We start from the raw sequence: 27,901 nt of genomic DNA, 5'->3' as shown, positions 1-27,901 counted from the left end.
AGGGACTTCTTTCAGTAGCATTGATGTTTCTTGTGATTCTGCATCACTAGATGATGAGCAACATGTGAACAGAAAATCAGCATGAGACAATTGAAGCTAATTTTGATGAATAGCAAGATAACCTTCTGTAGCTCCAACTACTCTGAAAGGCAGTACCAGAGGAGTCCAGGAGATCCCTCTCGAGCTCTATGGGAAGCGTGCATGACAGAACCCCAACATCCCTGAGAATGTTGTCAACTTGGAGTCAGAAATTGTCGGAAGAAATAACCTACAGTGCCCCATACTGCTTGTCCTTCCAGCCCAATCCTGACCCAGTGGCATGCTGTCAAATGGATGTCTTCTCACTTTAACTGGAGACAAGATAAAAGGAATATTAGTCAGACTAAAGGGGTGCATGTTCCTTTTTAAGCCATCCATTTTCTTTGGCTTCCAGTAATTTCCCCCCAGCTTACCCTCAGGGTTTGTTCTTGATATCTATGGATTTTACCCAATCTTCAGAATGCCAATCAAGAAGAGGCTGTAAAATATATATCATTTGAGAAGGAAGAATTTGAGCAGAGAAACTGACAGGCATCTTTCCCTTTGTAGACTCAAAGATCCCACAAGGAAAGTTCAGATCTCTGCAAACAGGTGGCCAACATCAATGACCCCTGCAGAAACCACAAGTCAGGATATAGCACACCAGTTGGCTCTAAGTGAAAGAGGGTGTTCCTAGGTAGATGGGCTACAGAGTTATCTCCAAGCAAGTGAACAGAGGAATATGGCCAAAGGCCTTGTCATTTTTTTCTTCTATAGGTGAAGACAACATGGTCCAACTTCAAGTCTGATGAGAAATAAGATCTGCTTACAAGGAAGGTAATGATTGGAAAGCCCTACCACGCTTGTGTTTCCTATACTGAACTGAATGGAACTGTGGCAAGCTCCTGTCCTGACCCTGGTTCACTTGTATCTGAGATTATGGGCTCAAAGGAGAAGCCACAGAACAGAGTGTGAATGGGTGGAGAGGATAAGTCCTTCATTGTAGCCTAGAGAGAGCTGAAGAATGAGGAGGGATTGAGAAAGGAAATGGTGTGGCTGACTTACAAGAAACTGTGATTTGCCCCATTTTCAATATGTCCCAGTGGAAAAGCTAAGACTGAGATTGTTTCAACAGTCTACCCAAAAGGCCAACCACACCCCACGTGAGTCCTGAAGTAGGGGAGGAAGATTTGCAAGACGGGGCTGGAACAGATCAAGACATCAGGACAAGTCTTTTCCATATTGAGCTCGTTAGCAAAGTTCATGATGTGTGTGGAGCAGGTCAGATCCTGAGAACCCTGTTAATGGGATTTTATACAACCACTACTCTTTTCTCGATGTAGGGGTATATCAAATTTTGACCCACTGACCACTGCTTTGGAACCACCTAGAAGGTATCCTAAGCTATAGACTCCAAGTTCTCATTCCAGATGGCCCAAAGCTAAGCCTTGTGAGAGTGGCCTGAGAATCTGCATCCTACCACACTCAGGACATTTACATGCAGCCTGAACTCTGAGATCCACTAGAATCCAAAGAACAAACTGCCATAAGCAGGTGAGGAGGAGAGAATATCACAAGGCAGTGATGCCTGGACAAAAGGAGCCTTGGGCAGAGCACGTAGTTCCTTTTCCAGTGGGAGAGTCTGTGGAAGGGACCACCTCCTCAACAGAGCCAGGACAGTCCCAGAGAAGAGGGTGGGGCCGCACAAGGCACCTACCAAACACCGTCAGTGTGAGCAGGAGATTCTTCCCCAGCTTGTCGCACAAGCGCAGACCCAGATTCCGGGGCTTGGGCTCCTCCAAACCGAGGTGGCTGTCGTGCATTCGCACTTCCACCTGCTTGGGCATATTGTTGGCACTAAAATAGAAACAGAGGCAGTGATTAGAGACCCTGGGCACCTTCCCTATACAGTTTCAGTCTTACAACAACAGCAAAATGATGACAGCCTAGGTTGTACCAAAATGAAAATGCCTCCAAGTTCAAGCCCTCTGCATTCTGGACTGGTAAAAGCACAAACTCTACTCATCAAGCATCAAGCTCTAACTCTCTATGGGAATAGATGGCTCATCCAGTGTTGTTTTTTTCCCTTTTTTTTTTTTTTTTTTTTTTTTGACATGCAGAGTTAGACAGTGAGAGAGAAAGAGACAGAGAGAAAGGTCTTCCTTCCATTGTTTCACTCCCCAAATGGCTGCTACGGCCGGCACACTGCGCTGATCCGAAGCCACAAGCCAGGTGCTTCTCCTGGTCTCCTATGCGGGTGCAGGGCCCAAGGACCTGGGCCATCCTCCACTGCCTTCCCGGGCCACAGCAGAGAGCTGAACTGGAACAGGAGCAACTGGGACAGAACCGGCACCCCAACCGGGACTACAACCCAGAGTACCAGCGCCACAGGCAGAGGATTTAGCCTAGTGAGCCACGGCGCCGGCTGGCTTATCCAGTGTTAAAAAAGCATTCAATGGATTGGGGGTCTACAAAGGCAAACTACATTATCAGAACTCTGTTAAACAGCACAACAGCCTACATAACTAAGAATCAAAGTATGGCTCACAGCATTTTGATCACCTTCACCTGTGACATATCCCAGGCCCTGTGCAGATAAACCCAGCCCAATGCAAGCCATCCTGGAGTCTGCCCAGCGGAGCCCTAGCTGGGGTAATGGGTTTCCTGTTCCTTTCCCAGCTCTGCTGTTTCCCAGGCTAATAAGGTGCCACACTGAAGCTTGGAGATTGACATAGGCAGGCCCACATTTTACCCTAACAACTTAGTACATTTCTGTAGCTATCATGTACAATCAGCATCCTTTGATAATAAGGGAAAAAAGCCTTTAACACCTAGAAAGACAAGCCACTGTCTCTGGATAGATAATAGTAGTTTCCAAGGTACAAGGGTGTTATCCTTACCCAGACACACTCATCACTGACAGGAGGAACTTGTGTTGGGAACCAACACTATTCTGTACACCAGTGGTTTGGAATCACTGGTTGTAATGGGAGCAGTGTCAGCTTCAGAGAACCTTGGCTTCTGCTATGGTCTGGAAGTGGTTTGTCCCCCAGAGGTTCAAGGGTTGGAAGCTTGGTCCCCAGTGTGCCGAAGTTAAGAGGTGGTGGGACTTTTAAGAGGTGGGGCCCAGTGGACTATCATCAGGTCACTGAGAGTGCTACACTCAGCAAGGGTTAAGGTAGTTTTCATGGAATCTGGGAATCCTGACAAGTTCTCACAAGAGGGTTGCATAAAAGAGCAGGGCTGGCCCCTCCCTGGGCTCTGGCTCCTGTCTGACCATGGGCTCTCTCCTTGTCACACATGCCCCCACCATGATGCCATCTGCCATGATGTTGTGCAGCCAAGAGGGTGCTCACTAGAGCTGAGCAGATGTTGATGCCGTGCTCTACCTCCAAAACTGCATTAAACAACCTCTCAGCTTCAGCTCCAGGTGTTTTCTTTCTTTCTTTCTTTCTTTCTTTCTTTCTTTCTTTCTTTCTTTCTTTCTTTCTTTCTTTCTTTCTTTCTTTCTTTTTTAAGATTTATTTATCTGATGGGGATGGCGCTGTGGTGCAGCATGTTAAGGCCTTGGTGTGGAGTGCCAGCATCCCATATGGGTGCTGGTTCTAGTCCTGGCTGCTCCTCTTCCCATCCAGCTCTCTGCTGTGGCCTGGGATAGCAGTGGAAGATGGCCCAAATCCTTGGGCCCCTGCACCCACATGGGAGACCTGGAGGAGGCTCCTGGTTCCTGGCTTCGGATCGGCACAGCTCCGGCCATTACGGCCATCTAGGGAGTGAATCAGCAGATAGAAGACCTCTCTCTGTGTCTCTACCACTCTTTGTAACTCTTTCAAATAAGTAAAATAAATCTTTAAAAAAAAGATTTATTTATCTGAAAGGTAGCATTACAAAAAGCAAGAAGGAAAGAGAAAGAGAGAGAGAGATCCCATCCACTGGTTCACTCCCCAGATGGTTGCAACTGTTGGGGCTGGACCAAGCCAATGCCAGCAGCCAGGAGCCAGGAGCCAGGAGCCAGGAATTTCTTCTGGTCTCCCTCATGGGTACCAGGGTCCAAGCACTCAGGCCATCCTCTGCTGCTTTCCCAGGCACACTATCAGGGAGCTGAATCAGAAGCAGAGCAGCCAGGACTCAAAATGGTGCCCATGTGGGATTGCCAGCTTCACAGGTGGTAACTTTACCCACTACACCACAATGCTGCCCCCTAAGTTTTCTTATGGCAACAAAAAGAAACTAAAACAGCTTCAAATCCTTGCTAGCTGCATAGTGGGTAGAACAAGGGCCTGATCCTTTCCTTATGAAAATTAAACAAAATTATGCTAGCATTTTACATGGCACACAGACAGTTCTGTTATTTAGGAGATACGAAGAAGAGACACAGTACTTGCCAAGTTCATGACAAGGATTATACTTAATGCAGGGGACCTACCTAGTCGTACCACCATTTGAACAAGACACCATAAACATAGCTTCCATTCCCCAAGGTAAGAACCTGGACCCAGATACAACTACTTACTTTTTCATAGCAGGCTGCTAAAATGCACTGGCTCCCACAATGTTTTAAAATTGAGAATATTGTTGAATGACTTAGTAGAATATTTAGGTGAAACTATTAGCCAAAAATACATAGAAACTTCTTAATCTCTGCTTTAATGACCTAAATTTCTACCCATCTCAGTAATGTGTGAGGCAATTGGACTTCCTGACATGTGTATGCGCTAAGGATCATTCAGACCATCTGAAAAAGAAAACAGGGCGTGACTGCTCACAGCCCACGGGAGAGGCCTTTCTGATCACTGAGCAACCAACACCACTTCCTCCCTTTGCCAAATGAAACAGACAGAAAGGTTCTTTTTCTAGCACAGCAGGAAAAAATGATCAGAATGAGCTTATTAACTACGTGTTACATAGTTATTAACTATGTGTGCACTGGGGTCTTTTTCTATTTTCAAACATTTCTCCAACACTGTATGTGCATGTAGTATATGTATGTATATAGATTTTTTCCTCTAAATCATGAAAAGGGCCAAGAAAGCACAGAGATACCATGTGTTCTGCACTGGTGATGTGTTCCCTTAGCCAGCCATCCCCCTGAGGCTATTAATCTTCTTGCTGTCTGCTCCATTTGCCTTTCTCCTGCCATTGAAATGAGAATCAGGCTCCCGGTTGGTATCCAAGTGAGACCAACAAGGATTTAAAGCAAACATTCTGGTAAGTTCCATAAGATGGAATGCAAGCTTCAGGCATCAAAACAGCCACGTCAAAGTGAAAACACACAAAGACTAGGCTAACATATACACCCGCCCTGAGATGTGGCTGGAGGCCTGTTGTACACATTTCTTAGCTTTACAACATCACTGCATGTTTTTAGAACATGACAAAATGTTCCTGAAGCCTCAACTCAAAACAGCCACATCAAAGTGGCAGCATCAAAATGTCATGAATCCACAAGTATTTATTGGGAGAATTTCTGTGACTTGTCCTCTTGGAATTAAGCAGAGACTCCAGTCCCTCAAGACTTCCCGACATATGCACATAGGGAATTAGGGTCTCGGCTTGCAGCTGGGGATGCAGGGAGTCCCCCAAGAACTCTTTGAAAAAATTCTGTAGTAGTCTAGCTAATCACTGCATCTCCCAGAACAGAAGGGGAGCCTGAAATGGAAAATACTGTGAATTAAATATTATACAGAGTACATAGTGAGTACACAGTATCATAGGACAGTATATAGTGTATGGAATAGAGAACTACTTTTAAGCCAATATTCTTTCAAAAGAAGAGGCAACTGCTTAAAATGTGTGCACACTGGCCAGTGTTGTGGTACATCAGGTTAAGATATTTGGGGTTGGCACTGTGGTGCAGTAGGTTAATCCTCCACCTGCAGCGCTGGCATCCCATATGGGCACCGGTTTGATTTCCAGCTGCTCCTCTTCGATCCAGCTCTCTGCTATGTCCTGGGAAAGCAGTAGAAGATGGCCCTAGTGCTTGGATCCCTGCACCTACGTGGGAGACTTGGAAGGAGCTCCTGGTTCCTGGCTTCAGATTGATCCAGCTCTGGCTGTTGCAGAAAGTTGGAGAGTAAACCAGCAGATAGAGGACCTTTCTCTCTCTCTCACTGTCTATAACTCTACCTCTCAAATAAATTTTTTTTTTAAAAAAAAAGATGCTGGCATTCCACCACCTAAGCATCAGTTCTTCAAGTTCTGGCTGTTTCACTTCTTGTCTGGCTTCTTGCTAATGCTCCTGCAAAAGCAATGAAAATGGCCTGAGTCCCTGGGTCCCTGATAGCCATGTGGGAGACGCTGGTGGAGTTCCTGGCTTTGGTCTGGCATAGCCCTGGCCTCTGTGGCCATTTAGGAAATTAACCAGCAAATAGAGGATCTCTCTCTCTCTCTCTCTCTGCCCTTCTCTCTCCAACCCCTGTCACTCTGCCTTTCAATTGTAAATAAATAAAAATTTTTTTAAAAAGTGTGTGCACATGGTTACATAAATGCTGATTACGGAATGCATGTAATAACAGCAGCAATAGTGGAAGTAACTCAATGTTTGTTGAGTACTGTGTGTCAGACACTACTCTCAGTAGTGACTACAGTAAAATCCTTACTGTTAGGGACCCTTTACTAAGGGAGGAAAGAGAATGCACTGTATACTGTATGGTCTGCTGTCCACATGGGCCAGGGGGCAGCTCTGTAGTGGACACTATGGGAAACCCTCAGAGCAGTGCTTGACCCATGTTCAGGGAGAAGGAAGGAACGCCCAAGAAGGGTTCCCAAGAGGCGCTGATCCCTGACTTGGATCTTTACAGTTGGATTTCATTTCACTGTGTACATCCTCCACCTGTCCGAGTCCTGGAAGAGCAGGGCTTGGTCTTGACAACACCCACGATGGAACGCTTGATAACTATTTGCTAAAGGAAAAGAAACATTGAAAAGCAGCTTTAAGGGCACCTTGCTTTCTCCAGCTGACAATCTGGCAGCACAGCACTGCGGCAAGCCTCTTACCATTCCTGCATTTGCTCCACCAATTTGTACTGGGCACACATTACCCAACCCACACTGTTCTGGGAACCCAAGATATCACCACGAACAAAAATGACGTAGCCCTGCTGCTCATGGGATGCACATTGTATATATTTTAAGCCAGGAAGAGAACTAAGGAGATGGACAGCAATAAGTGAGGAGGTAGTGTGATTTTATATCAAGTGGCCAGGGAAAGCTTTTGTGATAAAGGACCATCTTGAACTAAAACCTAGAGAAAACAAGTCTTCTTAAGTTAATTATAAAATTAGCAAATATGAGAGCACTTCAAAAAGTTGGTGGAAAAATGGAATTAAAAACTAAATTTATTTTGGTGTGAAGAAACTAAAATCCATGTATAGTTTTTTTTTATAATACACATTTTCCATGAACTGCTTGAAGACCCCTCATAAATGGACTATATGCAATTTGGAAATCTATGTATCTATCCTAGAGCCTAAAGTTCCCACCATACATGCAATCCCTGATGTCCATGTGGCTTTTAGCAGGGGCACAGATCCAAATGTAAGTCAAGTAAGTAATTCTGGGCCTCATTACTATCATGAACAAGATGGAATTTCAATGATTATCCCAGAGAAATAGTTCCCAGGAGAGGTGAGTTGGACGCAGGCAGAAGACCTGAGGTCACAGTAACCCAAGGGTTCGCCTCCATGGCAATAAGAAGAAAGGGCAAGATTAGGTTTGGCTAAGTGCACTGGATAAACACAACAAATCATTTCAAGGGTGCAACTCATCTCTCTATTAATACTCACTTCCTGCATCCTGTGGCTGTGCAGATGGTACAAAGCAACAAAGAATTTGAAAGCCCACATGGGGCCTATATATACCAACTCCAAGGAGCCAAATGCTCTCCAACACTCCTGACACCTCCAGTTCTACCAGACTATATCCTGCACGGAGGACTTAGCACTGAAATTCCATAATGTCGGAAGTTTCAGTAAGCCGATTCAGCCAGATCTCTCGGTGGCCTCCACTGGCCAGCAAAGTCAGGCCATGTGATGCAGCTGTTAGAACAACTAAAAACTCAACAATGAGCCTGTAATTTTCTTCAGTTAGCCTCTCCATTGAATTGTTTAAACAGCTGTTAATATTGCAATTGTAGCCCAGTTCTTGCTCCCAATTCCACAAGTCCCTTTTCAATGGCAAGCCTAGCTTATCATGTGCCTCACCCTCTGTGGCTCAAAGGGAACATGTTATGAGGCTGATGCTGAGTTGTAAACTATTCTCAGAACCTGCTTTCCATTAGCATTTGATTCCTCTCATTCTGCCAAGAGCCTCTAATAACAGGCTCATTAGATGTGTCGGGTTCTGATTTCCTGCTGCACACTCCGTCACCTCCTCTGGCACCAATTCTTTTCCTCCTTCCCTGGCTCAATGAGGTGGCAACAGAACACCCCCCCCCCCCAGGGAACCTAAAACAACTGGCGTGTTTCACCTGCAGGATGTGAAGTATGCAGTGTGCATTACCCATCTGCACCTCCACTGCCCTGGTCTAAACCCCAGGCTTTTGGGAGCTGAGGAAACAGAGGGGAGACAAAGACATTCAGGTATTGCCTTAAGGCAAGATACTACATCAGACCCTCAAAGACAAAAGTAGGGCTTGCTGAAGACAGCTTCACCCTAAGACAGCTGGTGTGTTTGAAGAAGGATGCTGGGAATATCAGTGGCATCAATTTTGACCGTCAAGCACTAGGAGGGAACGATTACAGCCATAATTATCCCACATCCAGGCTTTCCCCAGCTCCCTAAAGAGCACCATCCTTGCTTGTAAAAGGGCATGGACTCCTAAGACAGGCTGGCCCTTCCAAAAGCCTGCAAGCATCTTCACCAGGGCTAGATCCTATGATTCCTGTTGAGGATGCTCATTGGCCGAGAAATCTCCCTGATGGACACTTGTCCTCACAGATCCCACGAATGAACTGTGATCCTCGGGTCACAGCCTCCAAACTCTCCTTCAGCCCATTCTGCTCATTTTTTGGCCACTGGGCCCATTTGCTATTTCTCAATACTTTTCTCTGGGATGGTTCTCCCAGTGAGCCATTCCAGCCTTCAAAAACAACATATGGTTTCTATAGCTTCTTCTTGAACATCCAAGCACAGTTGACAGCTAGCCTGAATCATGATGGAATTGGATCTGGTTGGCAAAATGAGACTGGTTAAGACTGAAAGTCAGGAGTCCTGCGTTCTAATTCTAAGGCTGCCACTAACTGATATGTCACAAAGAGTACAAGGTTAAAATGGACATAAGTTTATTTGCCTACAGTCAACAGACAGAAGAGTGAAGTGCAATAAAATGATAAAATCACATCCTTAATGTAAAATACTAATAGGTTTCAGGTGTTAACTTTGGCCTGTTTTCATTTTTTAGGTTCTAGGTCCTTCATCTGTGAAATCAGAAGGTTGGATAAACAATTCTTTTAGAGGGGGCCAGCGCTGTGGCACAGCATGTTAAGGCCCTGGCCTGAAACGCCTCCATCCCATATGGGTGCTGGTTCTAGTCCCGGCTGCTCCTCTTCCAATCCAGCTCTCTGCTGTGGCCTGGGATAGCAGTGGAAGATGGTTCAAGTCCTTGGGCCCCTGCACCTGCATGGGAGACCCGGAGGAGGCTCCTGGCTCCTGATTCCTGGCTTCAGATCGGCACAGCTCCCGCCATTGCGGCCATCTGGGGAGTGAGCCAGCAGATGGAAGACCTCTCTCTCTGTTTCTACTTCTCTCTGTAAAACTCTTTCAAATAAATAAAAATAAATCTTTAAAAAAAAGATTCTTTTAGATTCTGAAATTCTGCAGTTCTTTAATTCTGGGTGAGGAAAAGGGTATTGGCAGCACTCAGTCCCAGAGATATAGGGTGATGGTTTGGATATTGAATGTCTCCCAAAGACCCACGTGTTTGCTTAGTGCTTGGTTCCCAGGGTGCTGCTATTGGGAGGTGGTAGAAATTTTAGGGGGTGGGATCTAGTGGGAGGTCCTCAGGTCCTTGGGAGTGTGCCCATGGAAGATAGTTCTTACAAAAGAGGGTTATTATAAAAGCCCAAGTTGGGCCTGACCTCTTTCCTTCCCTATCCTTGTTTCTCTCTCTCTCTCTCTCTCTCTCTCTCTCTCTCTCTCTCTTTCCCTATCCCTATCCCTATCCCTATCCCTATCCCTATCCCTATCCCTATCCCTATCTCCTTCTTGGCTTTCCATGTGATCCTTCCTCTATCCTAACTCATCATTCTCAGCCATCAACGTCACCAGAGGCAAAATCAATGGGGCCCCTGATGTTGGACTTGAACATCCAGAACCATGACCCAAATAAACCTCTCTTTCCTTCACTGGTAGCTTGTCTCAGGTATTTTGTTGTAGTAACAAAAAGCTGGTTAATAAACATAGCTTAAATTCTAGTTACTTTGGCTTTAATAAGCTTAGAGGTTGATCATGAGATAAACCATTTCACTGAGCATGAGGGTACAGCCCATTGCATCACAGCCCTTACAGGGAAAGGCAAGGAGGAGACCTACAGACAAGAAACAAACCACATGCCTTTACCTCTATTATTACCTTTTCTGTTTCTGCTACAAAAGCATGTTTTTGTTTGTTTGTTTGTTTGTTTAGCATCATGAAAGCTGGGCTGGGGTCAAATTCAGCACATAATTCAAATGTGAGCGTCACCTTAACCCCCCACAGACTGTTAATCAATTCTCGGTCTAGCTGTCTAAGACAAGCAGGCCAAAGCCATAGGAACATAGTCCAATGGGTAAATCAGCATGGAGACTAGCCAGTTGCCAAATTCACTACTAAATCATTGAGAGACCATCTACATCACTCACAGTTAACTCACGTGGTATAGAAGAGGTGAAACACACAGACACACCCATGTGAGAAAGTGAAGGCAAGAAGTCCTGCTCATAGCACGTTCCAGGCCAAGGGTCCCAAACCAGCTAACACCATGAATGCAAAGGTCAGCTGGACCTTTGGATGTCCTTACATAAGGGGCAAAGACATAGAAGGAGACAAAATTCTGAAGGGATGAATGAAAATAGCATTTGTTTTGCTCCAAAACAGAAGTTAAAACACTAACTGTGATTGGCAGCCTTCAGAAGGCAATTTGGTGGGATGCAATTATGTAATCACATGGTCATCAGATTCTTGGTTACAAACCTCCCTTTCTGTCTGTTGTCTGGGACCGGACATTTAATCTTTTAGACAAAAATATCCATCCACTGCATCATTAAAGAGGCCCAATGAGGTGATATTTATGAAAATACTGAAAGAACATCTGATACATAGTAGATTCTCAATTTTCATTTCCTTTCTTGGTCTTCAGTGCCTAAAATGGTGCACAATGACCACTAAGACAGTTTACTTATGGTTGAGTTTTGGTAAGTCTCTTTGGCAATAAATTGGTACTTGTGGTTTTTAGGCAGAAAAAGCCCCAGAGAGACAGAATGGGTATGAGCCTGGAACATCCTCACAGCTGTCAGTCCCCATGTGGTGGAATGACTGGACAATCTCTCACAGGATATTAGAAACGTAATCTTCAGTGTAGAAACTCTGACTTTTTTTAACATTCTCCCCTGTTTAGGGACTTGACCCAGGCTTGATGCAACAGATTTGTCCTTTCCCAGAAAGACCCACCACCTCAACCAGAAATGAGACACCAAGGATAATGAGCTTCCAGGACCCAATGGGAGGCTGGGGCAGGGCATTTGATCATCTCCTATTGGAAACTGCTTCTAAAAATATAGCATGACGCCAGGGCCCGGGAGCACAGTGGCCAGCCCAGTCCCCAAAGGCAGGAAGGTTCTGAAATCATTGCTACCCACTCTGGTTAATCAAACAATGGCAAAATGCATTTGAAAACTTCACAGGGCTCCAATAAACTGGGCAGACTTAGGGGGCATGCACTACTGATCTTGAGCCACAGGGGACCTGGCCCCATTTCTAGATTAATAAAGCAGTTTAATTTGCAGCAAAATGTCTCCCCCACCTCACTTTCCAATTCAGTATTTCAGACCAGCTTCCACTTGGCCTTCAAAACTCACGCATGACTTCCCACAGGAAGCCTCTGTGGATGCCCAAGTTCACTTTCTAGGGGCTGCCTCTGCAGGTTAAGCTGTGCTCTCAAGGTGTTTCTCAGTTTACTTGCCTATTTTCCTCACTAGGGGAAAAAAAAAGCTTTTTGATGGCAAGATTGTGGCTTATTTGACTCTTCCTCTCCCACATCTAGCATCATTCTTGCCATACAGTAAATGCTCCATTCTTGCATGTTGAATGAATGAATGGTTTAAAAATATGTTCTAGTTATAGGCTGTATGCTACACCTAGTTCTGAGGGAGAATAGTATGGAAGCATAAGAAAGCCGAGACAGAGAAATGACAGTGAGGCAATCAGAAAGGGTAAGTATGGAAGTGTCGTCCTGCAAGAATCAGAGAACATCTGCATTAGAAAAACCAGTAGGTGGCAGGAAGGGACAGGTGGCACCACAGCAAGACTGGCCCTTTCTTTGGTCCAGCTGCTCTGAACCAAGGCATGGAAGTCCCAGTACGCCCAGCATTCTCAGGGGAAGGTGGAGCTTTGAACCAGTCTAGACTCAGCCAACAAGGCCTTTGGGGGAAACAGATGAAGCCACAGGAAGATGCACTCATTCCAGAAAGGTCTCTCAGGAGCCAACTGGCAAGCGTGAACTCCCTTTGTGAAAGTCAATAGCATCCCGGCCCTGAGGAGCACCCATGGTTAACAGAGCTCCAGATACAGAACTGCAGCCTGGGACATTCTTCGGGCCCCTGAGGCTTCCAAAGCTGAGCTTCCCGCATCAGTCGTCCACACAAGGGAGTGACTGCTTTCTGAATAAGTGGCTTCATTCACTGCAGTACCTTGAGGCACCAGGCGGAAACTGGGCAAGGTATACGGAAGCTGGGTCTTTCTCAGTGCTTTGGGCTCATTTTCCAATTGCTTTTCTTCTGTGCGGTCCTCTCCCTTCCTTGAGCAGAGCACCCTACCTGTGTGCCTTACATCTCCTTTCTAGACTAGGCAGCCAACCTTGCAAAGCAGCATCTCTCCCAAGCAGGAAGGCAAATGACCACCATGACCATGCAAATGGCAAGATTTCTCAGGGCTGGCATTTGAGGCTCCACACTATGCTTTTATGAGGTAATATTTAAAGCTTGCCTCAGATTTTCCCCAAAGACCTTCAAAGCCACCCAGAGAGTCACCCACTTATGGTTCCTTGAGAGACTGGTCCCTGTGCTTTCCACTAGGGGACCCACATTTAAGCCAGAAACCTATGGAAAAAGCATCTCATTCCCTTACTCCCCCATGGGAAGGGCTTCCCAATGCCTCCCTAAGAGCAGGACATGCTGGAGAGTCCCCTGACATGGGTCTTAGCCAGAACCACACTTGGGACACAAACAGGAGCAGGCAAGGGCAAGACATTTGAAAAAAAGCAGTGGACAATACTAAGTGGAGGGAGTCCATCTGAAAGTCCCCAGACTGGGTAGTTCCAATCATATGACATTCTGCAAAAGGCAGAACCATGGACACAGAAGAAATATCTGTGGTGAGGGTGAATTAATGGGAAAACTCAAAGAGAATTTTTAGGGCAGGGAAAACCATTCTGCATGATACTATCATGGCCAATACGTGTCTTTATAAATCTGTCCAAACCCACAGAATGCTCAACATCAAGGGCAAAACCTCATGGAAACAATGCACTCTGGATGATAATGAAGTGTCAAGGTGAGTTCCTCACAAGCTATTGATGGAGCACTCTGGTGGAGGGTGCTAACAGTGGGGGAGGCTGTGCCTGTGTGGGAGCAGGCACCTATGAGAACTTTCCACTCCATTTTGCTGCAAACCTGAAACTACTCTTTAAAATTTTTTTTTGTTTTGTCCCAATTTAGCATATCTGGAGAGGGCCTAGATTTCTGGCCTTATTTATTTCAAAGATGGAGAGATGGGGGAATGAAGAGAAGAAGGGAGGGAGGAAGAGAGGGAGGGAAGGAGGGAAGGAGGGAGGGAGGGAGGGAGGGAGGGAGGGAGGGAGAAAGAATCTTCCTTCTGCTTGTTCACTTCCCAAATGTCCACACTATCCAGAGCTGGACCAGATGTGAAGCTGGGAGCTGGGAACCCTGTCCAGGTCTTCCCTGTGACTAGCAGAACCCCAACTTTCCTGAGCCATCACCCATTGGTTTCCAGGATGTGCATTAGTAGAAAGCTGGAATCATGGGCAAAACTCGAACCCAGGCACTTCTATATGGGATGCAGGCGTCTCAAGTGGCATCTCCATGGTTAAGTCAAATGCCCATCCCAACTTCTGGACTTTTTAGAAAGCACTCAGGTGAATTCATGGAAGCCAATTCACATGCTCACGTCTAGTCAATGCCTGAACAAGTGGAATGATGGGGAGCTTCTGGCCTCACACATCTAACCATTCCATCACTGGGACAACTCTTCCCTTACTGAGCCCCAATCTGCTTCCCTATAGCTTTCATTCCTGTCCTGTGGAGCTACTTAACAGTAACACTTATCAACAGATCACATATTGAATCCTTGGCATGCAATATCTTATTGACTCTTCACAACACTCTCTTAAGGTAGATACTATTATTATTCCTTCTTTATAGATGAAAACTCTGGAGGTCAGAGAAGCAAGGTATTCGCCCAAAGTTAGACAACTGGGATGGAAACCCAATTGCCCAACTCATAGTAAATGAAGCCTCACCCTTCTCCATCCACAAACCTCCCCAGAACAGGAAGACAGCCCTCCCCTCTGCTCAGCATTTTCTCTTCCTCTGGTTCTTCACCATCCTGGCTCAAGCACTCCAGACCACTTACACAGCCTGACTATGTGACCTCTTGATCTCACACACCCTTCCAGGAAAGGACTGGGCACATCCCTGCTCCCTGGAGGTAGTCAAGGGCAGGCTCTCCAGCTCTCCCCCTCCAACACATCTGAATCTACCACAGCTGAAGCTTCTGCCCCCATTTGAAAAACTGAACAGCAGCTAGTAACTTCATACTTGAGAAAAAACTCATTAGGGAATACCAGCAATGACTAGAGATAATATATTGTCTCTGTATTCTGTACCAATAAGTAGGAAGAATATTGGCCCCTCTCCCTGCAAGTGTCTGTGTTCTTAACCCTGAGATCCTGTGACTATGTTGGGTTTCACAGCAAAGATGATTGGAAGTTCAGATGCAAGAGAAGTTGCAATAAGCTGAGCTTGTGATAGGGAGAGGATCTCAGATAGTCCAGGTGGGCCCAGTACAATCTCAGGATCACTGTAAATGACGAGGGAAACTAAAGAGATGGCAGCATGAGAAAGGCTCAGCCCAAGTTGATGGCTTAAGAGGCAGGGACTATGAGCCAAGGAATAGGGAAAGATTCTAGAAGCTGGCAAAGGCAAGGAAACCAATTCCACCTTAGAGATTCCAGAAGGGAAAACAGCCCTGCTGACACTTGGACGTTAGCCCACTGTTAGATTTATGCCCCCCAGATTAACAGGATAATGAATTTGTCTTGTTATAAGCCTTAGAAATTGGGGTACTTTATGACAGCAGCATTAGGAGACAGACACAGTACCAGATCCCATGCTAAATGTCGTCCATATTCTCTTAGTGGATGTCTTCTGGCTCCACCCTGCCTTACTTCTTCCTGCTTTGAGGGAGGTCTTAAATAAACACAGACTAAAGCAAAACCTGTTTCTCCTTAGACTAACCTGACTTCAAGGCTGGGCAATGTGATGTCTCTAGGAGGCTTTCCTTGCCTGAGAAAGCATTTTCAGGGCCTCCCAGAGAGTTTGTGCCATTTCTTCCTGTGCTTCCTTCTGATGAGTCACTCAGTTGGTGGCCATTGAGCAGTCAACCACGTGTCCAGGCCCTGCTGATTCCATCAGTTGGCTGTGCTTACTGACTGCCCAATCACTTCTTCACTAGTAGATACACTAATTGTACAAGTGATGAATGGAGCCATCCCCCCCACACATAGCCACTGAAAGGAAATCCCCTCTCCAGAATTCTTTCCTAAGAGAAGGATGTGTGTTTCACACACTGGAAGATTATTGAGTTAGGTTGGCTCACAGCACTCTATGCTTCTACATTGACGTGGCACAGTCCCAGAGTGGAATAAATCCTCTCTCAGGATCCATTCCCTGCCCTCTTTTTTAATAGACAGATGCACTTTATGGTGCTTGGGGATTATATCACTTCTCACATTAGAATGTGAAATCTTAATTGACTCTTCAATGCTGCCACTTTGAATAATCCTTTCCTGAGCCTTCAATGTACTTTTCACGCCTCTAACATCTTACCTTGCACATTTAATCATGTGGGTTGCTTAATGTCTAAATGCCTTTCCCACCAGACTCTGTAAAGAAAGGACTATATTTCTACCCCTAGGCAGAGGACATTAAGTGCTTCGTAATAAAATGTTGAGAGATTGGGAGGTGCACAGAGGATACAAGTCTACAGCTTTGGGAGGTAACTCTGGCAAAGAGTGGCAATTAACAAAAGGTTCCTTCCATGGAAATGGCTTTGGATAGGAGCCTAAACAAAGCATGAGGACAACATGAATGAAATTCCATAGCCTGGAAGTCCACCAGAAGCTCCAACTAACTTCTTGTGACCTTTCCAAAAGCAGCTAAGGCTTCTACTCCACACAAATGGTCATGATCTCAATTTCAATGCACTTCCTGAAACTATTCCAACAGCACCATATCTCAACGCCCTGGAAATAGTAGTGACATGCACAGTGGCCACTGGATCCTCAACACTACTTGACTTCTGAGCAACTGAAGTGAAAGCTCTTCATCCCAAGTGCCTTGGAAGGAAGGCTTATTCCTGCTCAATTTGTAAAATCTTAAATCCATTGCTGAGTATTTTCCTCCTGAGGGAGTGGCTTATCTGGTTGGCTCCTAAATTATGATCTCAGATCAAGGAGCATGTCCTGTCTTTGCATGAATCCTCTATATAAGGACATGCATAATTCCAGGCACCAAACAGGCATTTGGTAACATTTGGTAGATTGAAATAAATGCTAGGGTAAAATACAGTACTGGAGATTGGATAAAATTTACAGTGTTCCTTGAAATGAAATTCCCTAGACACAAATACATCGTATGGTTTTGCACTAACACAGAAGTGGCAAGATTTTTGCCAAGGGTAACAGTACCTCCTCCTCTACCCACTCACTCCCTGTGTATCCTAAGTTCCCATCCAGCACACACTCAATCCAATATCTCTTGAGGACAGATCCAGCTCTGAAATCCATTACTGAGAAATGTTTTCTGCACTTTACAGGAAGAAAGGGAAAAGGCTTATATCACACACCATCCAGCAAACATGTCATAAAACTTCCTTTAAGCACCTCTGATCTTCCTCTACATTTCCTCCCCATGTTCCCAGAACGTCTCCCTTCTTTCTCTTTTCCTTCTTGTCTCCCCATCAACTTCTGCAACCCACTGAGCTAAACACAGCCTGATGGATTGTCAAACAGCTGCTCAGCTGTTGTTTCTCAAGCACACTCCCTGCAAGGGGTCTCACTCTCCACCCTCCCACAAGTAGATCAAACAGTTCCCAAACCAGTCCCTTTCTCGAGAATGGTTTCTCTTTTCCCCAAATCTTGTAATACCAAAAACAATGGAAAGAAATCACAGAATTTGTTCTAACATTTCAGGCAAGGATTCCTTCCATTTATTGTTAAGGTTAATAAGCAGTGACTTTAACAAGGTTAATGATCAAGAACTGGAAATTAATTCTAAAAGCTTTTAATTTACAGTGATATATTCTAGTAAATTGTCAATTTTTTTCTTGACCAAGCATCAGTGTTCTTGTTTCACCCTTGTTATTGAAAGGAACTAAAGGTATGTGTCTACTTTCTTGCCTTAATAAGTAGAGTATTAGGAATATGGTAAAATTTGATTAGGAATATGATAAAATAGGCAACTTTTTGCACTTTGAAGAATCCCATAGTAAATGCTGTATACAACTGGGGAGGGATGTCAGCTTACACCACCATTTTCCCCTCTCAGCTTCTTCCTTCCTTATCCAACTTTCTGTTCAGTCCATATGAGAGCTTAGAAATTCAAGGAAAGTATTTCTTTTTAAATTCTAATTATTTAACAATATTTAAGAGCTGGTTGATTTCACAAATCCACATTTTGCCTTTTTCCTACATACTGGAAAATATAACTATCCTGGAATCCAGATTCCGGAATGGCAACAGTGAACTAGAACTGAGAAGCAATTGTCACATAGACAGTCGTGGATCCACCACTGTATCACAAGCCTCACTAGTCCCTATCGTATCTTTGCTACCTTGGCCAAATGTCAACGACCATTTGTCATCATGTTTCCGTTGCTCTTTTTCTGAAAGAAATGTTAAGAGGAAAGTAAACTATTTCCTGATTTTTTTTTTGGAGGGGGGGGTGTGTTATTTTATTTATCTGAAAGGCAGAGTTACAGAGAGAGAGAAAAAAGGAAAGACAGAGAGAGGTCTTTCATCCACTGGCTCACTACCCAATTGACTGCAATAGCCAGGGCTGGGCCAGGCCCAAGCCATGTGCCAGGAGCTTCTTCTGGGTCTCCCATATGAGTGCAGGGGCCCAAGCACTTGGGCCGTCCTCCACTGCATTCCCACGTGCATCAGCAGGGAACTAGATTGGAAGCAGAGCAGCCAGGACTCAAACTGGCACCCATATGGGATGCCATGTTGCAGGCAGCAGCTTTACCCACCATGCCACAGTACTGGCCCTATCTCCTGATTTTATGTACATATCTACCTACCTCCTATTAAGTTAGCAGGCCCTGTTCCATTTAGTCCCATCATGGTACAGATGAGATCTTTTCCTGAATGCTTAAATAAAACCCCCAAATATGGAATGGATACCAATACACCAGGCTACAAAGGAAGTATGACGGATTAACAGATTGAGTCACGCTGTGATTAACAAAGATGTCACATAATTTACAACTTCAAGCACAGTCTCCTGAGGGACAAATGTGGAAAGAAAAGCAAATGATCTGTGATCTCACCTTCCCAAGAGCCAGCATCCCAAGGCCATCGATGACTGACTAGCAGATTACAGTGAGGGAGCGGGTTTCAGTGTCTACCCTGCAGCTCTGCTTATTGTCGACCATCCCAAGTTAGAACTCTCCAGACTAACGACTCATTGTGTGCTAAAATGCTGAGACATAACTTCAGTCATTTCTTTGCATGTCCACAGTGCTGGGTGAGGTGTACAGACTGAGTGAGTTGCACTTTCAGCCTGTAGAGTCTCACTGCACAGCCATCTTTTGCAGCAACTCTTAAAAGAGACATTTTGTACAATATGAGAAGTGACATTTTACAAATGAGGAAACAGAGTTAAGTAGCCTGCCTGTTGTCAAGGAGCTATGGAAGAGCAGAGCTAGGAATCACATGGCATCCAAGCCCCATTCCTCTTCAACAAAACACAGTGGCTGCATGAGCCTGGGACTTCAAGATGACAATAATATTCTAGGATGTTCCTTGAGTTACTCATCATAGAGAGATATGACCTTAGCTGTCCCTAGTAGTGTGTATGTGTGTGTGTGTGTGCAGAATGAAGTTGTTTTATTTCGCTGCTCCTACGCAAGCTTCATGTTCTCCAATCCCACCAACACAAACAAGCTCAATCTCATAGCTGTTAATTCTTCACAAATGCCATAATCCCTACTCAAGGAAAGCTATATTCCCTCAAGGTACTGGGTATATAGGTAGTTTCAGGCCAAATCCTTTCAAACTTCAGCCAGAGCAACAGTGGCTACGCAATCAAGGACCATTATGGAGAACACATTAGCTGAGGTCCTAGTGCTCCTATGGCCTGTAATCATGCCTCACCTCTGGTTCTCAGACAGAGCTGATGATCTCAACCCCAGGATGCCACCTAGCTTAACTCTATGGCTTAAGGAGATATCCAGAAAAAGGTTTCTAATGTGAGGTTTTCCCTTGACCAATGTGAAGCCTCCTGCTTTGGAGAAAGAAAGAGTTAGTACTCTTCATGACTCAGCACTAACTCTTCATGAGTGAGTACCAGGATCCTAGCAACAAAGCAAAGCAAAACCCAACCCAGCCTCCCCAGACTTTCTCCAAGGAAGATACTGAAAAAAGGTTTCTTGATTCTGTCTACCTAGACCTCTGGAAGTGATCAGAAAAGCCAATTCATTAACTGTTTTTGAATAGTTGCTGTCACCCAATGAGCTTATTTATCAGTAACAGTATTGATTATAGTATTATCATTTATAAAGCATACCAGTTTTGTGGCAAGTGAATTCCTTTGCCTCATCCTCACAACAACTGTATAGGCAGGTGGGGGAGTGTGGTACAGAGACAAGAGACAGGAGACTAAGGGAAGAAATGTGCCTAAAATCACCTAGTAAGCAGAAGAACCACGAAGATACACCTGTATCTGTGCCTACAGCAGGGGCTGGCATATCATGGCCCACCACAAAGCCTAAGCTATTTCCTGTTTGACCCTTTACAGAAAAAGCTTGATGACCTTGGCTTAGCAGAACAGTAAATCAAATTCCAAACTTCCCATTCTGTGTACTGAGGTCTCTGTAGTACTTGAGAGAAGATTCAATGGCTTGTTTTTGATTCATTAAAATCTTGCCTTGGGTTGATTTATGTAAGTGAGTCTGAGTGATGACAGTTGGAAATAAATTTGGGAAAAGAAGAAAAAAAGAGCTAAACAGTTGTGGCTCTAAAATATCCCATTTCCGGATCACTACAGAATTGCTAGTTAACCAGAATCCAGGGAGGGTTTTTCCAGAGGGATTTGGTGAACAGATCTACTTTGAGTGTAGACAGAACTGTCCAGAGGCCTCTCTTTCCATCTTGTTGGGGCCAGGGGGCTGTCAGGGGAATCTTCTCACTAGAATGCAGACAAACTGAAGACTAAGCTACTTGGATGGCTGCCAGGAGGCTAAGCCAGTAGAAATAGTGACAAAGAGGGTATTCAGAAAAGCAGTGAGAAAGAATACGTTTTACTCATTGTTTTCAAACACAGTGAGTGGTGTTTGGTAATCTTCGTGTAAAACAGACATCTGAGTCATCTCAACTACAGGGAGTTCTCATGAGTCATGAAACACCTGCTGATCCTAAATCAGATCTTTCCACTGGCTCAAAAACATGCCAAGAATCTTACTAATACTATCATGACACTACCCAGTTTCAATTTAAATATCAATGAATATTTAACTGTCTTTACTTGTATGCTCAAGTGTACTAGGCACGCCACATGCCTTTATAGGGTCTTTCCAACTGGTTGTTTCAACTGCACACTCTAAAACCACTCCTTAGCTTTCTGTGTGAACCTGTGCATGTGAGATCTCTTAACTGAGCCTAGGGTTCATCTATCAAATGAGATTTTTGAATTGTTCACCTGTGTAGTGCTTTCTAGCTCTGAAAATGTGGAGTAGAAACACCACTAACAGCATACAAACAGTTCTTACATATGACCCATAATTCATCCTATCTCATTACTCAATTAGTGCTGTTGTGATTATCATCAATGCTATTATCATTGATATTATCTTTAATAATGGCCAGCATTTAACTACTTTGTACATGCCAGATCTAATTTTTAACTATGTGAGAGAAGATTTTATGTTCTACATGGATGAAGGATCAACAAATTACAGTTGTGGGCCAAATACAGGCCATTGCCTACTTTTATACACAAAGTTTTACTAGAATACAGCCAAGCCTGTTGTTGACTTATTGTCAGCAGGGTTGAGTAGTTGCAACAGAAAAACTGAAATATGTGTTACCTGGGCTTTTACAGAAAAAGCTTGCTGATTCCCCCAATTTAGACCTTACCTTGTAAGCCTGTTCCTTTGACCAAACTAGAACATTCTTACTCATTTTAAATCTCTAGCCTGCAGATTTCCCCTTGGGGTACTTTTTTTTTCATCAATTCCAGCCCAGTCAGACTTGGATGAAACTGACCCTCTGCCCATCTCAGGCCTGAAGGGTCAAGCTATTCCTTCTTTATGCCCACAAAAACTTATGGGCAGGCAAGTGGACCAAATTGAGATTCAGTCCTAAGACTTGTGCTGGAAATTGTGGAAAGAAACAGTTCTTTCATTTTTTGCTGAGGTTTTTTAGCTAATAGGATGCAAATCCAAAGCCAGCTGCTTGTGTAAAGGTAAAGAGACATGGAGAAAGATTGAGTCCTGAAGATAACATTTTACCTTCTGGATCCAGCTCTATCTGAAGCTACCTCTAATCTCTACAGCTAATAAGCCAATATATTATCTTGTTTACTGAGGCCACATTAAGCTAGGCTTTTATCACTTGCAATTAAAACAGCACAATTCTTTGAAATACACATAATTATTTTCGCAACTAAGACTTACCTGCCAAAGTCACATAGCTAGTGAGCGGAAGGGGACAGAACCAAGGTCAACAGTGAGCATTACACAGTGAAAGGGCCAGCGTCTACAGCTCTGCAGGAGACCTGGCTATAAGCAGAACCAAAAGGTTATTTTCCTGTCTGGAAGAGGGAGCCTTCCAAGGCACAGCACAGCTCTCTGGAGCACAGCTCTTTGGAGAGCATCCTGTCTCAACTTGTGACTGTCTCACAACAAGGCCCAGCACCATATTGGCTTCTCATGAGGTAATTTGTGGGGGAAGTTATTAAGAAAGAGTGCTGTCATAGCCATTTTTATGCCTGCATTCTGTCCATTTAACCAGGGGAAAATGTGCAGCCAGATACCTGGTTGTTCAGCAAGCAACATACATAGTCAGAGGCCGTCTCAATGTTGGGAGAAGCATTGTGGGTTGAGACCCTTCTGTGGCATGGGCAGACTTTGCTGAAGCATGGATTCCAAGAAAACGCACCTCACTAGAACCATCCATCCCATAAGGCATCTCCTTAGAGTCTGGTTTGATGAGAAGGAGACTCCAGGAGGAGAAATGTAGGGCAAGTACATCAAAACAAAATTGCTCAGAGAGGTCTATGGTTGAAGAATGGTTCAATGATAAGTGTTTATCAGCTTGAGGACTTTATTGTGAGTTTTGGATTTCAAATAGGCATCTTAGGTACTCACAATAGCCCCTGCCAGGGATTCAGGTCTCAAGACAACAGGATGAATCCAGGTAGCTTCGAATGCTTTTCAACCACAAGAATAGTTAAGCACAAATTGGATGCATGGATGATCAGGTATGGGAAAAAAAACAAGGGAGAAAGGAAGGAAGGAAGGAAGGAAGGAAGGAAGGAAGGAAGGAAGGAGAGGGGAGGGACAGAAGAAGGTAGGAAGATAGAAGGGAAGGGGGAGGGAGGGAGGGAGGGAGGAAGGGAGGGAAGGGAGGAAAGATAGATACAGATATACATACTTGTTGTATATACCAAAGATTACCAATATTCAGGGGGCTTCAAAAAAGTTCATGGAAAATTGAATTAAAAGTAATTTTATTTTGGTGCAAAAAAATTGAGATCCATACATAAAAGGGGGTCTCTTAAAACATTCATGGAAAATGTGTACTACAAAAGTTAGTGGGAATTTTAAAAGGTTTTATACCAAAATATATCTTTTAAATCCAATTTTACATAAACTTTTTGAAGTCCTCTTGTATTTCTGGAAGGATCCTAACATACTGTGTGACTAGTGTGGCCTCTGGGAAGAACTGGGTAAATGGGTATGTCAAATGACAGAGTGACTCGTTTGCATACCCTTCAGTCTTATCTGAATGCCTACCCTGTACATTAATTTTCTTTTTCAATCTCAGTATTAAAAATCAGAAAATTACCAAAAGCATATTTAATGACACACCTCTCTTGGGGTCTGATCATCTCTCATTGGTTCCAAAATTTAATGCCAGGACCCCTAGGGCTTTCTAGCGAAGCTGCTTCTTTAAGGCTCTGTAATAGTGGCCATTGTAGACACTCACACTGCCATGGGCTCTCTGCTCATGAGTCACTTCCCTGAGCAGAGACCCTACTACATGCCAGATACACAGGTTACATGAGACCTGTTCCTTTTGGGAATGCCCTTGCTCAGGGACAGAGATAAGAGTGCCCCAGGGGAGTCCAAAAGTTCAGTCCACCTGGCACAGCCAAGGACAGAACAGGGCATCTTGGCTCAGAGATCAAAGAGATGGTCCCACCTGGCCTCTGGGCAATTGCAGTCCTGAGCTCTGTAGCTGCTTTGCTACAATTGGTGGACAAGGTTTTTAAAGGCCTAAATTTAAGTCCTGTGACTATGTAATTGCTAGAAGAAAGTGTAAGGGAAACACTTCAAGACATTGATGTAAGTGATGACTTCTTGGATAGGACTGCCCAAAGCTCAGGCAACAGAAGCAAAACTAGGCAATTGGGATTAAAACAAATTCAGAAGCTTCTGCATAACAAAGAATCAATCCATAAAGTGAACAGACATCCAACAGAATGGGAGCAAATACCTGCAAGACAAAGTTATCTGACAAAGGATTGCATCCAGAATATATCAGCAACTCAAAAAAACTCAACAACAGAAAAATCTACAACCAATCCAGAGTAGTAATAAACAAAGGACCTGAACAGATAGTCCTCAGCATAAGAAATAGAAGTGGCCAAGAAATACGTGAAATAATGAAGAAAAATCCATCAGGGAAATACAAAGTGAAATCTCAATGAGATATAATATTGTCCCTGTCAGAATGGCTATTATCCAAGAGAGAAAGAACAACAAATGCTCGTGAGTTTGTGGAGAAAAGGGAACTCCTATACATCCTTAGAGAGGACGTAAATTAGTGTATCCACTATGGAAAACAGTGTAGAGAATTTTTAAAGAACTAGAAATAGGCCTATTATATGACCCAGCAATCCCACCACTGGGTAGATACCCAAAAGACATGAACACATTATATCAAAAAAATACCTGCTTCCCCACGTTTACAGCAGCACTGCTCACAATTGCCAAAATATGGAATCAACCAAGATGTTCATCATCTGATGAATGGACAAAGAAAACGTGGTATATAAATACACAATGGAATATTATTCAGCTATACAGAAGAATGAAATTCCATCATTTGCAGTAAAATGATTAGAACTAGAGGACATCATGTTGAGTGAAATAAGCCAGACCCAGAAAGATAAATACCTCACGTTTTCCCTTATATGTGAGAGCTAAAATTCAAAAAAGGAAAAAAATGCCCATGTACATCAGTTGTGCTGCACATACAGTATTTTGTCAAAAAAAAAAAAAACTTCAAGAAAATGGAACACGAAGTGCACCTGTCCAGCATAATTCTGAATCACCCCGTGTTCTCCATTTCTCTCTCCCTCTCCCTCTCCCTCTCCCTCTCTCCTGGCTCTGGCTTTATAGCCGGTTCTGCCACTTCCTAGCTGTGCAATCCTCATCAACTCACTTTAATCCCTGAGAACCCCAGTCTCCTTATGCCTACAGGGGAACAAGATTGTAGAGAAGAGTAGAGAAGAGTAAGGGAGGTACAGCAACTTTGGTTAAGCACTGCTCTTTATTACTCTTTCCCTTTGGTCCTCTCAGGAGTAAGGGAATGTTTTCTGAAGATTACCTCGACTGAACGAGACAGTGGAAAATGCCAGCAAAATGAACCCTCAGACTTCCTAGAAAACCCCGTGGATAATCCAGAGAAACCGAGCAACTCTGGGCTATTATGTAATGAGTTACATAAGGGTCATCTTAGTCCTCTGTGTGTCCTCTGGGATCCCTGAGTGGAGGCCAAGGTCAAGAGGAAATGGAAGCCTCATCCTGGGGAGTTGACAAACAAAGCAGGAACCTGTTCAAGAAGCAAAGAAGCAGCACATTACCATGAATCGTCCAGAGGCAAGAAACAGCTATCTAAAATGCACTTGATTGAGAGTAGGGGAAGAGATTGTGGGAGTATTTTTGAAATGGTGCATCATGAGGCCAGACTCTCTGAAGAGAGGCTGGGACCGCCATAGAGCAGGGTCTCAAAGACTCCCCACCCAATGCACTGGCTAGTAATCTTGTGACAACTTTCTCCTAGACAGGTCACCACCTCCAGGGGCCAGAGAGGTAGAGGGGAGAATAGGGGGACTTGAGACTTGGGTTAGGCTGTGTTACCTACAAGTATAAAATAGTTCTTGATTACCAATACAAATCAATGGAAGTATATTGTAACTACCAGCTCCATATCAGTGTGGAGGGGAGGCATTTCCAAAATAGCCATAATAATAGAAATGTGTGAAAGCAAATTAGAAACCCACCAAGATAGGGAGCATTACAGGCAATAGGTGGAAATGATTCTCCATGCCAGAAGCCAGAGGACAGCCAGTATAAGTGTCAACTTTTGCAAATGAAGTGGACCAAACATTTTTTAAAAAGTGAACCTCTATGACTGGCAAGGACATAGAATTTGACAGGAGAATCTAAGCTGGCATGAGGGCTGGGCTGAGTGTGTTGGTTTTTATCTAACTTAAATTGTGTGACATGCTTTGACACCCAAGAATATTTTTCTTGCATTTCACAAAGATATCACCCACAACAGTAAAACTGAGAAACAGCCTGAGTTCCATTAATAAGAGGATAGCTGAAGAACTTCTGAACAATTTGATTCAACAAAAGACTACATACTTATTGAAAAAAAATGTGTATGGCTACATGAATTGACAGAAAATATCCAAGATTCCTTAAACATTCATTGAAAATCATACATGCACATATACATTTGTAATACATGGAAAGAGAGCCGGCGCCGTGGCTCAATAGGCTAATCCTCCACCTTGCGGCGCCGGCACACCGGGTTCTAGTCCCGGTTGGGGCGCCGGATTCTGTCCCGGTTGCCCCTCTTCCAGGCCAGCTCTCTGCTATGGCCAGGGAGTGCAGTGGAGGATGGCCCAGGTGCTTGGGCCCTGCACCCCATGGTAGACCAGGAAAAGCACCTGGCTCCTGGCTCCTGCCAGGATCAGCGCGGTGCGCCGGCTGCAGCGGCGGCCATTGGAGGGTGAACCAACGGCAAAAGGAAGACCTTTCTCTCTCTGTCTCTCTCTCTCACTGTCCACTCTGCCTGTCAAAAAAAAAAAAAAAAATTAAAAAAAAAAATACATGGAAAGAAATTCTGGAAAGAGAATCAAAAATTGCTTGCAGAGGTTATATCTGGGAATGGAAGGGAGTTTTAAGGTAGATGTGCAAAAGGGGCTTTTTACATATTCTTATAGGGTTTGGGGGGCTAAATTTTTCTTTTAAGACAATGTTATGTTCATGTATCATGCTGTATAAAATTTCTTTTGAGAGCTAATAAGTCAGATATCTAAAACAGTTAGAATATGACAGCACACTTAAAAATATTCATCATCCTTTTTTTCTAACTTTATTGAAGAAGCAGAGACACAGCTCTCATCCAATGCTTCACTTCCCCAAATGTCCACAACAGTCAGAACGAGGCTGGGCAAAATCAGGAACAGGGAACTCAATCCAGGTCTCCCACATAGGTGGCAAGAACCCAACCACTTGAGCCATCACTGCTGCCTCCCTGGGTATGCAACACCAAGAAACTGGAATCAGCAGTCAAAGCCAGAAATCAAACACAGGTGCTCCAATGTGGGACAGGTGTCTCAATCGGCATCACAGCTGTCAGAGCAAACACCTGCCCCAGTGTGTGTTTTTAGTGCAGGAAAACATTTACTTTTAAAATGATGAGTCTGAAAAGCTGTCATTTACAAAAGAAGTTTTTGATTGATTGAACTGCAGGTTGCCCTGGTGCAGGTATTGACAAAATATAGCCTTCTGCCTCCCAGGATTTTGACCCCCTATGCTAGAGGCTCAAAGGAAAGTCTGTCCATAAGAGAGCAGGGTTTCTTGCTCTGTGAGAGAACGTACCTTATACCTTCAGAAGAGTGTGGTTCCTTTTCTACTCCCCAGGTGAATC

The 27,901-nt window shown here is 44.2% G+C and overlaps 1 protein-coding gene across 3 annotated transcripts in view; it reads right to left on the bottom strand.

The window, feature by feature from the left end:
• Positions 1-27,901, bottom strand: part of SLC1A2 (solute carrier family 1 member 2) — a 160,340-nt gene that overhangs the window by 63,291 nt on the left and 69,148 nt on the right. For all 3 annotated transcript variants that reach the window (XM_008269754.4, XM_051825964.2, XM_008269759.4), the window contains exon 2: positions 1,736-1,875. In XM_008269754.4, the coding sequence (XP_008267976.1) occupies positions 1,736-1,875 (140 nt within the window). The remainder of the gene's footprint in view (positions 1-1,735; positions 1,876-27,901) is intronic.

This window comes from Oryctolagus cuniculus, chromosome 1 (assembly GCF_964237555.1).
Source record: "Oryctolagus cuniculus chromosome 1, mOryCun1.1, whole genome shotgun sequence".
Taxonomy (NCBI): Eukaryota; Metazoa; Chordata; class Mammalia; order Lagomorpha; family Leporidae; genus Oryctolagus; species Oryctolagus cuniculus.
Note: the sequence above shows the minus strand (reverse complement) of the source record. Positions and strands in the feature narration are given on the sequence as shown.